The 14,167-nt window shown below is 40.3% G+C and overlaps 3 protein-coding genes across 3 annotated transcripts; 1 reads left to right on the forward strand and 2 right to left on the reverse strand.

Annotated features, from left to right (window-relative positions):
- Positions 1-177: 177 nt before the first annotated feature.
- LOC147509388 (uncharacterized) lies at positions 178-1,041 on the reverse strand. Its single transcript, XM_086597796.1, has 2 exons — positions 949-1,041; positions 178-855 (listed from the first exon to the last, which is right to left on the reverse strand). The coding sequence occupies exons 1-2, from the start codon at positions 1,039-1,041 to the stop codon at positions 178-180; spliced, it is 771 nt and encodes a 256-aa protein (XP_086453922.1).
- Positions 1,042-2,426: 1,385 nt separating this feature from the next.
- LOC147509389 (GDSL esterase/lipase At1g71250-like) lies at positions 2,427-4,984 on the forward strand. The gene is made up of 5 exons (XM_086599213.1): positions 2,427-2,829; positions 2,977-3,104; positions 3,500-3,748; positions 3,856-4,111; positions 4,381-4,984. Exons 1-5 carry the CDS (start codon positions 2,535-2,537, stop codon positions 4,566-4,568), a joined length of 1,116 nt encoding a protein of 371 aa, XP_086455339.1. The 5' UTR covers positions 2,427-2,534; the 3' UTR covers positions 4,569-4,984.
- A 3,327-nt stretch (positions 4,985-8,311) lies between these two features.
- Positions 8,312-11,004, reverse strand: LOC147509390 (heat shock protein 90-2-like). Its single transcript, XM_086601703.1, has 3 exons — positions 10,670-11,004; positions 10,460-10,601; positions 8,312-10,393 (listed from the first exon to the last, which is right to left on the reverse strand). The coding sequence occupies exons 1-3, from the start codon at positions 10,790-10,792 to the stop codon at positions 8,571-8,573; spliced, it is 2,088 nt and encodes a 695-aa protein (XP_086457829.1). The 5' UTR covers positions 10,793-11,004; the 3' UTR covers positions 8,312-8,570.
- Positions 11,005-14,167: the final 3,163 nt, after the last annotated feature.

Genomic DNA, 14,167 nt, shown 5'->3' on the forward strand with positions numbered 1-14,167 from the left:
CTGCCTCTTCCTAGGGTTCGATGTCTCTCCCTCATCCCCTCGGATCAACCTCTTCATTGTCCCCTGATGACTATTTCTCGCCATCACTTGATCACCGCGAACCTCGTACATCCCCATCGGGGTGGGAAATCGGATCACCTGGTAGTAAGTGGATGTTACTGCTTTCATATCGTGAATCTACCGCCTCCCTAGTATGGCATTGTATTGCGAATTGGCATCCACCACTTTGAATCGAGAGAACACTGTCACTGGGAGCAAGAGTTCTCCTAGCGGTTCAGTCATGCTTCCATTGAAACCGTACAAATTAGTCTGCGATGGTCTCAACTGCTTTCTGTCGATCTTCATCTCCTCCATTGTCCCCCTGAACAACAAATCCATAGCGCTGCCACAATCCACTAACACCCTTTTCACCATGTAGTTACCCATTGCCACTGTGATTACCAACGCGTCCTCGTGCGGGGAGTCCACCGCCTTTAGGTCCGCCTCAGTAAACACTATGCTCCCCCTTTCCACCGTAGACCATGGGGCTGGCCGCGAATGTCTTGATGTTTCATGAACTTGCTGTATGCTCGCCGTTCGTCTTATCCTATCTCGATGGGTGTTGTGACTCAATATCTCCCCACTGAAAATGACATTGATTGTTCCCAGTATCCCTCCCTGATCGGGTACCTGCTCCTCTTTCCCTTTCCCTGTGGTAAACTCCTTCAGCAACCCCTTCCCTATCATCCTCTGCACTAACCACTTAAGCGCGTAGTATTCATTCGTCTTATGGTTCTGTATCTGATGGTAAGCACAATAAGGCTTACCTAGTATTTCCTCTAGTTTGTTCTGCCGCCCTTCATAGCCCTGCACCCTCTGAATCAACGACAGTATTTTACTCAGTGGCCGGTTCAGCGGTGTCTATTCCGTTTCCGGATAAGGTTTCCTCTCCCTATACTCTTTCCTAACTTCGCTTCTCCCCCTCTCAGGACGGGAAGGGTATCCTCGATACCCACTGCTTCCCTTGTCTGATGCTTCATATCTTTCGTGATCCTCACCCATTTCCAATGACAACACGGCCTTCCCCGACCTCTTCCCCTCTTTCTACATAGTATCCTCATACCTTATATATTTCTCCACCTTGGGATACAAATCTTGTAACGTCACGATCTCATTCTTAGCCATGGACTCCTGTACCCTAATCCTTGGGCGCAACCCTCTTTCGAACGCAATCACCGTGGTTCTTTCATCCAATTTTCCACCTTCAGTGTCTCCGCCTTGAATCTACATAAGAAGTCTCTCACCGATTTATCGGATCTCTATCTCACGTTGAACAGAGCCGCGATGTCATCTACCCTCTTTTATATGAAATGGTCCACAAAGGCTTGCTCTAACTCTTGAAAATTGCTTAAAATACTCTTCGACGGCAACCGGTAATATCAGTCGGAAGCTCCCCCTTTAAACTTGCGGGGAACATCATACACCGCAGTCCATCATATCTAGGTTCTTGCCACAGTGGCATCTGTTGTCGAAAGTGGTGGATATGATCTGCTGGATCTCCCTTCCCATCATACCTCTCAAATTTGGGCTGGTTGAACCGCTTTGGAACCTCAGACTTCCAGATTGCGTCCGCAAATGGGTTGCGGTTCAGCCCTGCCACCACCTGGTTCACCGCTCCACTTATACCCTTAGCTTGCCCCAGATTTGCTTTCAGGTCACTGGCTATCATTTCCTTCACTTGCTCCCTTGTGAGTCCCGGCAACACGTTGTCCGCCAAGTTGGGCCTCCCCTCCTCCTTTTCCGATTCAAATGCCTCTCCCTCCGACTCTTCTATGTTTTCTTTCTCCCTTCGGAGCCCTTCGTTTTCTTCCCTCAACCTCGCTATTTCCTCGTGTAACAGTCGTGTTCCCTCCAACACGGACGCGGTGATCTCCTCTCTGCCTTGCTCTCCCCTTTTGTTCCTCACTGATTCCACCTCCTCCTCTGCAACCGCCACCTTCCTTGGCCTTCCTACTCCTCTCTTCACTCTTGTAGCCATTTCTCCAGTTTGTTTAGATCTCGGTCCTCACAAACGGCGCCAAATGTTGGAGCTTTCAAAATGCATTCCCTATCTCTCATCTCTCTCTAGGTCTAACCTCTCTAGTTTTGCCAAAAAGCCCCCTTTCTGTCTCTCCCACTGTTCTTTTTATACACGGCATAGTCTCCCATCCCAGTCGTCCACCTGTCCCCCATCCCTCGTTCCCCCTTCTTCTACGTGTAGGGTTACTGCCGGGTACATACGTGACCGCGGACTGATATTGTGCACCTAAATTCTCCGCATATCTTGCCTCTGGCCCATCTCAATATCGATCCCCTACTCCTTGGCTCGCACTCCCCTAGCTTGCTTCGGGTCGCATCACCCTTCATCCCATACCGCAAATCCTACCACTACAGTATTAATTTGCTCTTTACTACCAGAAAAAGAAACGTACGTATCTTGTTTATATACATTTATAGTGCAGTTAAGTGTATCTTGATAATCGCATTATTGCGTCACTGTTGTTCTGCGTACAGCCATGCCCAATATAATTCACAGTGGATATAAATACCTGACACCTCTGAGCAAACTTCTCTATCTGCTGCATATGGATATCTTTTTGCTGTTATTTATGTTTGTTACAATGCCTTCTCCAACTTTGGGTTCATCGCAAATTCCAGCCATGTTTGTGTTTGGAGACTCTTTAGTTGATCCAGGGAATAACAACCAACTCAAGACTCTTGCAAAGGCAAACTACCCTCCTAACGGTATTGATTTTCCACTTGGTGCAACAGGGAGGTTCTGTAATGGTGCAACCATAGCAGACCATTTAGGTATACTTTTGTTTTTTTTCCTTTTGTTTCTTCAGATAATTCAGTAAACACACTTTATATCCATCATGTTGATTTGTCTTTGAGTTCTTTCACGCAATTCCCATGTTGTTGGTCTCACAAACATCAATATACGTCCAAAATCTGCAGGTAACCTCCTTGGGCTTGACTTAATTCCTGCATTTAACAATCCAAGCACAATAGGGTCAAATATAATGCAAGGAGTAAATTTTGCTTCTTCTTCAGCTGGAATACTCAATGACACCGGTAATCATATTGTGAGTGATCATTGTTCAGTAGTTTTGGCTTAAGTTTCCCCGATATATATAATTTATTTATGACTACACATATTGACATATTAATGGCAGTGCCAGCAATTAGATCACGGTTTAACAATAATTTAATAAAAATGAGTTACTACCACAGAACAGAACACCAATGCGTTTCGTTAAACACGTTGTAGTTTCTTGACACCAAAATATGGCCCACCTTGCTTTCAGTGACCATGGAATTCTCTCTGTCTCGCCATCAAATCAGTTCCAATCCATTGTCCCTGGAGTGCTACTTGTGCTGAAAATGATAATCCTGAGTTCGTGACACCTGTTGTTATTATTATTAGTGTTTATGCTTTGTATTTTCGCTAGTGATAATTTGGTTGTTTGAATTTGTTCAGGGACAGAATTTTCCATTGTTTCAACAAGTACAGAATTTCGGCGAAAATATACTACCAGAATTGAAGTCACCAACATTGAATAGTGATACCACATTTAAGGATTACTTAGCTGAATCTCTCTTTTTTTCCAACATTGGCAACAATGACTTCCTCAACAGACATTTACTTCCCCCTAATTATCCACTAAACAGGGATATTCCACCAGAATTTTACGATATGCTCGTCAATGAATACAGCATCCTACTCGAGGTACTGTATCTTTTCTTTTCAACCGCTGTTATGGTGCATTACAAAACTGTACTTATATTGAAAGGACTAGTATTTTAGTCCTTCGTTCCTTCTGTTGTTGAGTGCAGAAGCTATATAGTTATGGGGCGAGGAAGTTTCTAGTGACTGGATTAGCACCTCTAGGTTGCCTACCGATTGTTATAGCACTCTACAGTAAAGATACAAATCAGTGCTACGAGCATCATAACGAAGTTTCACGAAAGTTCAGTGCCATGATCAATATTATGGTTCAACATTTAAACCAAGATCTTCCGGGAGCTTCTTTATTATACTGGGACATATATACTGCTACGAGGCAAATTATCGACAACCCTTCACAATATGGTAGAGAAGCTAATGTTAAATTTGCTAAAGTTTAAGTTGGTTAACACTTAACAGTACATGCAACAGCAATTTACCATTATGCAACCAAATTTATGTCGAGTGGTAGAATCTGCTTAGGCTGCACGCACATTTTTCTTTATCATTGTATTCATCACCATTGCACTAGCCCGGATTCATCCATGGCTTGAAAATCAGCTAACCCTGTGCGAGATGCACTAAGATGCACACAGTACATGCATTTGTAGTAATTCTGGTTCATTTGCACACAGGATTCAAGTATATGCACACTGCATGTTGTGGAGGAGGGCGAGCAAACGGCCTAGATTTATGTCAACCTCTAAGTATCTTATGTCAAGATCGATCCGAGTATATCTTTTGGGATGCTTTTCACCCATCAGGTGCTACAAATGAAATTTGTGCTAAGCAAGCATACGAAGGTATGATACAGAGCATGTGAAGCAGCTTCTTCAACTCTAGTACACTACAGCCGCTAGCATTGCAATTTGCGCCCTGTCTTGATCCAGGAACAACAAAAACTGCATAACATTTGCAAAGGCCAATCGTCTTCCAACTAGAATCGGATAAAAAAACATGTGCATTGTCTTCAAACACAAAATCGGCAGGAAGTTGAACCTGAGGTTGTAGTTAGCAACTTAGCACTTTAACTAAGGCCCATTGGTGTTACTGCAATTCTAAAGGTTTCTTTTCTTAGATTTCGTAGCTTTATTGAATTTTAATTCTTGTATATTTGCATCTTTATCAAAAGAGATATTCGGAGGTACTTGATTGCAACTTCGTTCCACGAGATTTCAGTGGAGGTCCACCTAGCAATACAGTGTATAGATTTACCCTAAAATTGTTTTGCAGTTCTCATTTCTTGTGTTGAAATAACGTGGTGTTTAATAATCTTAGAAAATTGTAAATTTAAAAGAGCAATTGAAATCCTAGAATAATTTGTTGAATTTCATATGGATATAGGAATGCATTAGGGGGACTTGTTTATCAGGGAAATGGCTGGGCAGGTAAACCATTTCCTCATTAAATTGAACATATAACGACTAGTTGCCCAAGATTTAGGTCTTGCAAATCGTACATTGAACTTTGATTGCTTTTTGGTGCTATGTGGTAATCAATTAGCATTTCGGAATTTTTTAATAAATAAACTGTTGTTGTACTATGATGTTAGTACAAAAGCTCCTACATGTCAGGCACTAGAGCTTTTCTGCCTAGGAGGATTATTAGGCAGAGCATTTCGATCAGTTACAATTGCTTTTGAATTTTGCAATCATGGACTTATTTATAAAGCCTCCAAGGTATTCAAGGAAGGGGACTAGAATGTCTGCAAACCAAATGTGATAACTCATCGCCATTTCGCATGAAGCGGGATTAAAGGATGAATCCTTGATGACATGAGAGTTGGGGATGGTACAGACAATTACAACAATTGTTGATCTGCACAATTGCTAGAATCGACTCTCATAGTAGTTGAATTGTTTGCAAATTACGAGTGATGTGGACTTGTGGAGCATGTGAAGAACATGTTTCTGAGCTCAAGCAAGCGAGCTGGTATGCTAGGGTAGACCATCAATGCATAAGACCTTGATAAAGCTCATGCCAAGGCCAGAGCTCTTGAAGAAAATTGTACTGGGAGGAGTCAGGTCATTTGCTGAGACTTACATTCTCATGTAACTTGCAGAGAATGTCGACTTGACTTTTGTTTTGGGATTTACAAAAATCGGGTTTCCGACATGCCCACGATAGAGATTGAAAAAGCCTAGCAAGGCATGAAAATTGAATATATTAGTTTTCTGTAATTTGTTGCACATTGTCCCTGATTTTAACATGCTTTTTCAAGCATTATATGATTCCAGGGTCACCGTATGATGAACCTGAGGGACACATTTTAACGGTTGGCTTCATGTAGACCAAGTATCTCCAAGTGATTTGAAGATGTTGTGACCATCTTCTGTTTAGTAGATCTCTAAGAGATTGTTGACCATAAGTGATATACCTTGTTTGTGGACATGAAAGATATCCAGCATCTATATAACGAACCGACTAATTGTGGAAAGCCTATATCTGATGAGTAGGGTAAAATAATCCCATATCAATAGTTCCTTGGAGATATCTAAGCACATGCTTGATTCCCTTCCAGTGGTGCTCAGTAGCCAACAAGTCAACTGCGAATGATATGTCTAGTGGGTGCAGTTTGTAGGTACATTAATTAGAGCACCAATTGCACTATGGTATATATGGTACTTCAAGACCAAGAACCTCTTCATCATTTTCACTAGAACTAGGTACATTAATTAGAGCACCATTTTCATCATTCCGACATTAGTACTGCTTTCTTTGGGAGTTTTTTTTAGGCTAGAAGATGTTGTACTTGATTTTATAAATTCAAATGCCAATTGGATCTTGGTCGTGTCACTGTACTCATATAAGCAGTACATTTCTTGAGGAATTTTCAATACATCCGTCGCTCTTATTAGAAAACCATATTAGAGACAACATTGTAACTTACGATCAACATGCCTTGAACCCTGACACGCTTATGAGAATTATATTGATGGGGGGTTTTATCTTTGTTGCTAAAGATGTAGTACTAAATTGAAATGTTATTTATATACTCACGTTGTGTGCAGGGTAATGGGCGAAAATCCATCTTTATACCAATTTTAAAGGAAGTTCAGTTCTTGATGGAGGAGACGAGCTACTGCAATCCTTACAAACATTGCTTCCTTCCTCACAAAGGTCAATGTCAAGGACATAGAGATGTGTCGTCAGAAGTTTCTTTCTTGGCAATTGTCTCCAAGGGCCAAAGTAGATGTGTTTCAGCACTCGAGGGATCAGAGTTTATTGCATCCAACACACTCTACGCTATGCTGCGCCGTTTGTCTACTAAACAGAAACTTACAGCATTGAGTTCATAGATGATAGTCAGTTTCCCATGGTTATATCAGGACAGGCCTCTTAAACGGACTGTCCGTTTACGGACATGTTAATAGTTACTTGAGAAGTTTATATAGTGTCTTGCACATCCCGTAAATTAAAAAATTGTTTAAGACACTATATAAGCTGTTCAAGACACTATACAGAGAAAGAGAGAAAGATTGATGGTTATACACCAATAAGAAACAACATACTGTAATAAGTCTGTAAACGTACTTAAGTTACAAATGTCATGGCAAATGATAGACGACATCCAAATGATAATACAAAATTCTTTGATCATTACCAGCCTTCATTAAATAGTAATTCCATTTCCAATTGCAACTTAGCGCGTGTTTGATTTAAGAAATGCTAGAGATACTTTTTATATTTAATTAAGTTTAAGGATTGCATGACAAGGATAAAGGAAGGTGGCAAGCATGAAGGAACGCCGCCAAAAGGACATTATCATTCAGGTTGCTTTTGATTTAAGGAAAATGAGACACCAGAAATTCAAGGTCACCAAGTTTAACAAATTCAACGACTCTTAAGAGTGTTCATTTAACTTAAACAAGTGTGCTAGGTGAGTAACTTTGTACTCTCCCCCTTCCTCTTCTTCCCTCTTCTTGCTCATTTTCCAGTCCTGGAATCAAACACAGACTTCAATGCTTTCTACCACTGTATTGATGCCAGAATTGTTGGAACAATAGGCATCAGAGATAGAATTTACTTTGCCACAGATAGTCTAATCCTACGTATCAGCGTGACCATAGCGCACATAAGAAATTTTCGTAGGTATTGACTATTTTGTAATGCCAAAGATCAGTTTCAGGAATCACACACATTCCCTTGGTCTCACAGATAAATTGGATTCTGACTTCTGATCAACACTGAAGTCAGCAATAAAAAAACCTATTCATTTAAACTCTAGTTAGATTAACGGCTGACCTTATGCAAACTCCATAACTGATCAATCAGACTCAGTAGGGTTCTCAAATAGAAGAATGCTGGTCTCTACAGTACAAAACCAAAACATAAGGCCATGAAGTCATGAACCAACCAAGTATAATCATAACAGAATTGTGCAAGCAACGAACAAGCAGTTCACAATTCACGATCCAACCAACAGTTAGCCTAGAGTGGAACATAGGGAAACTACCCATATTCTTGAAAGTTGAAACCACTCAAGATACACATTTGAATTCTAAAAAGAACACACAAGCTTAGGTCAACTACTACATGAAAGGGTATCCACACTTCAAAGCATCAGGAACGAAACTAGAGCTCAAGATAGATTTTAGACAAACACTGTATACTAGCAATCTAGCATATAAAATTGTCAGAGTAGCAAAATAACCATCCAAAAAAACCTAGAACCGACATGATGAAACAACTTCAGTCACTAAGCAGACCATCCAAAATCACTGCCATTGAGACTATTGTTTCAACACTCCAACAGAAAGAAAAAAAACTACCAAATACCCAAAATATACTAAATGTCAAGTACAAGAATGAGATAGGTGAAGACTTAATCAACTTCCTCCATCTTGCTTCCCTCGGCATCAACATCCTCCAATGGTGGCATGTCAGTGTCAGCTTCAGCATCAGCGCTGTCCTCGTCAATGCTCAGACCCAACTTAAGCATCCTGTGAATCCGGTTGCCGAAAGTATTGGGCTCATCAAGACTGAACCCAGAAGTGAGAAGGGCAGTTTCAAACAGCAACAGAACCAAATCTTTAACTGACTTGTCATTCTTATCAGCATCAGCCCTCTTCCTCAGCTCTTCCATGATAGAGTTTTCAGGGTTGATCTCCATGGTCTTCTTACTAGACATGTAGCCAGCCATGCTTGAATCCCTGAGTGCCTGAGCCTTCATGATCCTCTCCATGTTAGCTGTCCAGCCATACTCACCAGTGACCAAACAGCAGGGAGAATCCACAACACGGTCAGAGACAATCACCTTCTCGACCTTGTCACCTAGAACATCCTTGATCACCTTGCAGAGACCCTCAAACTTTTCCTTCAGTTCCTCTTTCTTCTTTTTCTCGTCCTCACTCTCATCTAGCTTCAGACCCTCCTTTGTGGCAGAGACAAGCTTTTTGCCTTCAAATTCCTTCAACTGACCCACAGCATACTCATCAATAGCATCAACCATGTACAAGACCTCAATACCCTTCTTCTTGAGCTTCTCAAGGAAAGGAGAGTTCTCCACAGCCTTCTTGGTTTCACCAGTGATGTAATAGATGTCATTCTGGCCTTCCTTCATCCTAGTCACATAATCCTTCAAACTAGTCAACTCATCACCACTCTTGGTCGAGTGATACCTGAGCAATTCAGCAAGCTTGGTTCTGTTCTGGGAGTCCTCATGGATGCCAAGTTTCAGGTTCTTGGAGAAAGCCTCATAGAACTTGTTGTAGTCCTCCTTGTTCTCAGCAATCTCAAAGAAGAGCTCAACGCACTTCTTCACCAGGTTCTTGCGAACAACCTTAAGAATCTTGTTTTGCTGCAACGTCTCCCTGGAAATGTTGAGGGGAAGATCCTCAGAATCAACAATACCCTTGACAAAGCTAAGGTATTCAGGAATCAACTCCTCACAGTTATCCATGATAAAGACACGTCGGACATAGAGCTTGATGTTGTTAGGCTTCTTCTTGGTGTCAAAGAGATCAAAGGGTGCTCTCTTGGGCACAAAAAGAACAGCCTTGAATTCGAGCTGTCCTTCGACAGAGAAATGCTTCACAGCAAGGTGTTCTTCCCAGTCATTAGTCAAACTCTTGTAGAAAGCAGCATATTCTTCCTTGGTAATCTCTTCTGGCTTCCTCATCCAGATTGGCTTTTGTTTGTTAACAACAGCCCACTCATGTGACACTTGCTTGATTTTCTTCTTTTTCTTCTCTTCCTTTTCTTTCTCCTCGTCAACTTCTTCTACCTTACCTTCCTCATCTTCCTCATCCTCGTCATCAGAAACTTCCTTCTCAGTGGTTTTTTCAGTCCACAGAGAAATTGGGTAGCTAATGAATTCAGAGTGCTTCTTAACCAAATCCTTGAGCCTTCTCTCCTCCAAGTATTCCAACTGGTCTTCCTTAAGATAGAGAGTGATCTTTGTACCCCTTCCAATGCTCTCACCAGAATCTCTAGTGATTGTGAACGAACCACCAGCTTGGGATTCCCAGATGTATTGTTCATCATCGTTGTGTTTTGAGACAACAATCACCTTCTCGGCAACAAGGTAGGCAGAGTAAAACCCAACACCAAACTGTCCAATCATACTCACATCAGCACCAGCAGCTAAGGCTTCCATGAACTCCTTGGTACCAGACCTTGCAATGGTACCCAAATTGTTTACCAAATCTGTAAACGCCAGTTAGCAATGCAGCTTAACGAGTAACTAACAACCAAAATGAAGATACTACTCACCAGACTTGGTCATGCCAACACCACTATCAATGATGGAAAGGGTATTGTTGGTCTTGTCAGGGACAATGTGGATGAAGAGCTCAGGTTGAGATTCAAGCTTGCTTTTGTCAGTCAAGCTCTCGAATCTGATCTTGTCCAATGCCTTTAAACATAAAACCACATAAGTATATTGATGCAAAGATTACAATCTAAAAATACAAGAAAACTTACATCGGAAGAGTTACTGATGAGTTCACGAAGAAAGATCTCCTTATTAGAGTAGAAAGTATTGATAATCAAACTCAAAAGCTGGTTGATCTCTGCTTGGAACGCAAACGTCTCTGTATCCGCCATCGCTATTGACGTTTTTTGAGTATTAAGAATGAGAGCTGTGTGTTATATATAGGACAAGGTCACAAGTGTTTCTAGATCCTTCTTCTAGTGAAGACTCTAGAAGGCATTCGATGCATATCAACCGTTGATTTTCTACGGTCGTGATGCGTTTATTAATTTTGTTCACTTAGTTGCAGTCAAAGCCCAACTAAGTTTTCTATATTTCTAGATCCAGCCCGAGATTAAGCCGAGGATGTCAACATATGTGAATATATGCTATGTTCCTATGTTATTTTAACTTAAAAGTATGAAATTATGGTGTAACTCATAAAATTATGAGTAGTAGTTGTAACTCATGAAATTATGGTGTCTAGTTAGAAATTGCTACGTCTATTTTTCCACTTCATTCGTGATATGTAGTGGGGCTTGGGCTAGTCTTTATAGGTGGCTTTATGAAAGAGCAAAAGTGATTTCAAAACCGTTGTGGTTCTTTGTCATTTGCTATATATACGTAACATTTTTAATGCCCGGAAGAAATGGCTAGCTTATATTTGTTTGTTAGTTTAATCTTTTGTATTTTTAGTTTCTTCCATCATGTTAATGGAAAAAGATTTTTTGCATTTTTAATCTAATTAGCGTTGCTATGGGTTTGTTTGATATTTGTTTGCTTTATAAACATTTAAGTGGGATTGAATTATTAATTGAAGATATTTTGTTTGTTTATTTGATTGGATTTATAAGAGATGAATTATTCAAAATAAATAAATCATTAAATCAAGCAATGAAGTTATGAACTTATTGTCTCTCTTGTTGATATTACTAGATTTTTATTTGAGGCCATATCGACTCGAGTACTGCTTGCTTTCCTTAGCACAGAGAAAGAAAAGAAACTGTTCTAAGTTGTTGGCGTCTTTGAAACTATACTACTTATATAGCTCTGTTTCAGGTAATTGTTCTATCTTTCTATTTTTTTTTATATATATAATGTTATGTTTGATTCAATTCTTTTGAATTCTAGACACCCATTTTGTACATACAAATCATAGTAGGAGTGTGACGCTTAACTAAACTAATTAAGGTCCCGACTACCTACCGTCCTACCCTGGTATTCTCATGCATGGTCGTAAGGCTTCTTTCCAGCTAAGAATTTGCCATGAAGATCATGCAAGTACAAAAGATTAAAAGTTTTTGACATTTTAGTTTATGTTGGACGTCCCAAACTAGCAAGAGAGACGCCAAAATTCATTAATGTGTATCGCCGACACTGTACTTGCCTCAAACTCAAGACCACGTGGCTGCATTTAACTTGCATCTATGCCATATGCTCGAATCCAACTTAATAACTGATAACAATTTTTCTATAATGCCTTCTGCTATATATATATGTGCAAAGTAGATGCATTCGACTCTACAATTTTCTCTGGCTTCTTGATCTTGATGTGCTATGTATACAACTGTGACTTTAATAGCTTCTACACTCGGTTCATATTCATTAGTTTTTAGTTAGAGACTTAAGATCGAGTATCGACAGTTGTTCCCCTTTGATGTTGGTCTTTCTTCGTTCCTTCACTCGTGAGATTATGGCCCTTTCATTTTCCCCATTGAGCTTCAGCTCTTATATTGTCTTTCTCTTATGCCGCGTCGACTATTTTCGTTTTACAAATGTGCTTCTTTTTTCGATGTTCATTATCTCCATGGCGGCTTTAAAGTTTTATATGAGTCGTTCTCGCAAAGTTTTCCTAGTTGATTTCGCATGCTACAAACCTAGAGATGCATTGAAATGTAGCTACGAGACCTTCATGAATCAATTAAAACTGTTTGGGGTATTTTCAGAAGAAAGTTTGCGGTTTAAGAAGAATATCTTGAATAAATCTGGGTTGGGATAGTCAACATACTTACCTTAGGCATTCATGAGGTCACCACCAAATCCATATCCATGCATGGAGGAGGCAAGAAAAGAAGCAAAAACTGTTTTATTTGGAGTCATAGATGATATTTTGACAAAAACAAGAGTGAAGGCTAGCGAAATTGGGATTCTAGTAGTGAATAGCAGCCTATTTACTCCTACTCCTTCCCTGTGTTCTATGATAATAAATCACTACAATTTTAGGATTAATGTTTTGAGCTATAATCTTGGTGGGATGGGCTGTAGTACTGCTCTTATATCTGTAGTAGACCTTGCCAAGAATCTCCTAAAAGTAGGTTCCCTTTGAAATTTTCTTTTTGTTTAAGAATTCCTCTTAATCGTGAAGCCATCATCATGCATGCATGCATGAGAGGGATATTGTTGTCACAGTTGTGCTTCCATGCTTGGTGCCGGCTTACCGGCTATATGAAATTATGGAACAAATAAGTATAGTGAACAAACACTTATATTGGTTGAATTAGATTGGGTTTTTTTTTCTTAGTGTGTGGAGGGGGGATTTAATAGAGGAGTATAGTTTGCCTAGATAGCATGCACACCTTAGATATAGATTGGCATGCACACCGCCTTATTTCGTTCTTTGTTTTTTCACGTTGGTATTGCAACAATTTGAATTAGTTGAATGTCTTATTTTTAACTCCTATTTATTTTGTAGCAATGCCTCGAACAAAGAATGTGAATGTGAAGAATGTAGCAAGAAGTGTTTTCACAGGTGCTAAGAAGTTGTTAGGTGGGGGGAGTAGTAGTTCGGGTCGCAAGGAGCCTGAGAAAAAGAGAGAAAGGGCAACAACCACCTCGGCATCAGTCCATAGAGGGGATCGGAAAGCGGATGATCCTAGTAATGTAGTAAGTGGTGTAGAGTTAGGAAATCAAAATAGAAGAAAGCGGACAGTTCTGAGTGATGTAGATGTAGATGTAGATGTAGATGTAGATGTAGATGTAGATTTATTTAGATTTAGATTTAGATGAAGATGTTGATGTTGATGTAGATGTAGATGATGTAAATATGGATTGTGGAAAGAGTGTAGCTGCAGGTGATGGTGAAGAAGATGATAGTGAAGAAGATGACAAAGAGGGTGTTGATGATGCAGAAGAGGAAGACGCGGAGGATGAGGAGGAGGAGGATGACGAGGAAGTCCCTCTACCTGTACCTCCAGTGAATATTGTGAGAAAGTCCAACAATGACTTGGAGTTTCAGAGAGGTGTTTATAGAGGTGGCCCTCGTGTGTCACATCTATTGTATGACTATGCGGTGCACGTGTCTCGCGATATTTGGGAGGGGCAGGTAATATTATTATATATTGTCTATTAGTATTTAAATTTTTTATTACAAAACCTTGTGCATACATTAATACTGAGTTTTTGTTGTTTTAGGCGGAGCGAGGGGTGTTGAAGTGTCATGGGCACCTAAACAAGTTGGTACAATGGGATATCGTCGGAGAGTGTTCAGACTGTTCTAATTTTCATGTGGA

The sequence above is a fragment of the Coptis chinensis genome, chromosome 3 (assembly GCF_015680905.1).
Source record: "Coptis chinensis isolate HL-2020 chromosome 3, ASM1568090v1, whole genome shotgun sequence".
Classification (NCBI taxonomy): Eukaryota; Viridiplantae; Streptophyta; class Magnoliopsida; order Ranunculales; family Ranunculaceae; genus Coptis; species Coptis chinensis.

Coding starts and splice junctions, on each gene's coding strand:
- LOC147509389 (XM_086599213.1), top strand. CDS start 2,535: ATGCCCAATATAATTCACAGTGGATATAAATACCTGACACCTCTGAGC. Junction 3,749..3,855: donor AATACAGCATCCTACTCGAG/GTACTGTATCTT, acceptor TGTTGAGTGCAG/AAGCTATATAGTTATGGGGC. Junction 4,112..4,380: donor CGACAACCCTTCACAATATG/GTAGAGAAGCTA, acceptor ATTTGCACACAG/GATTCAAGTATATGCACACT.
- LOC147509390 (XM_086601703.1), bottom strand. CDS start 10,792: ATGGCGGATACAGAGACGTTTGCGTTCCAAGCAGAGATCAACCAGCTT. Junction 10,602..10,669: donor TCATCAGTAACTCTTCCGAT/GTAAGTTTTCTT, acceptor TTATGTTTAAAG/GCATTGGACAAGATCAGATT. Junction 10,394..10,459: donor TGTTGGCATGACCAAGTCTG/GTGAGTAGTATC, acceptor TGGCGTTTACAG/ATTTGGTAAACAATTTGGGT.
- LOC147509388 (XM_086597796.1), bottom strand. CDS start 1,041: ATGGGTGAGGATCACGAAAGATATGAAGCATCAGACAAGGGAAGCAGT. Junction 856..948: donor CTGAGAGGGGGAGAAGCGAA/GTTAGGAAAGAG, acceptor TCGTTGATTCAG/AGGGTGCAGGGCTATGAAGG.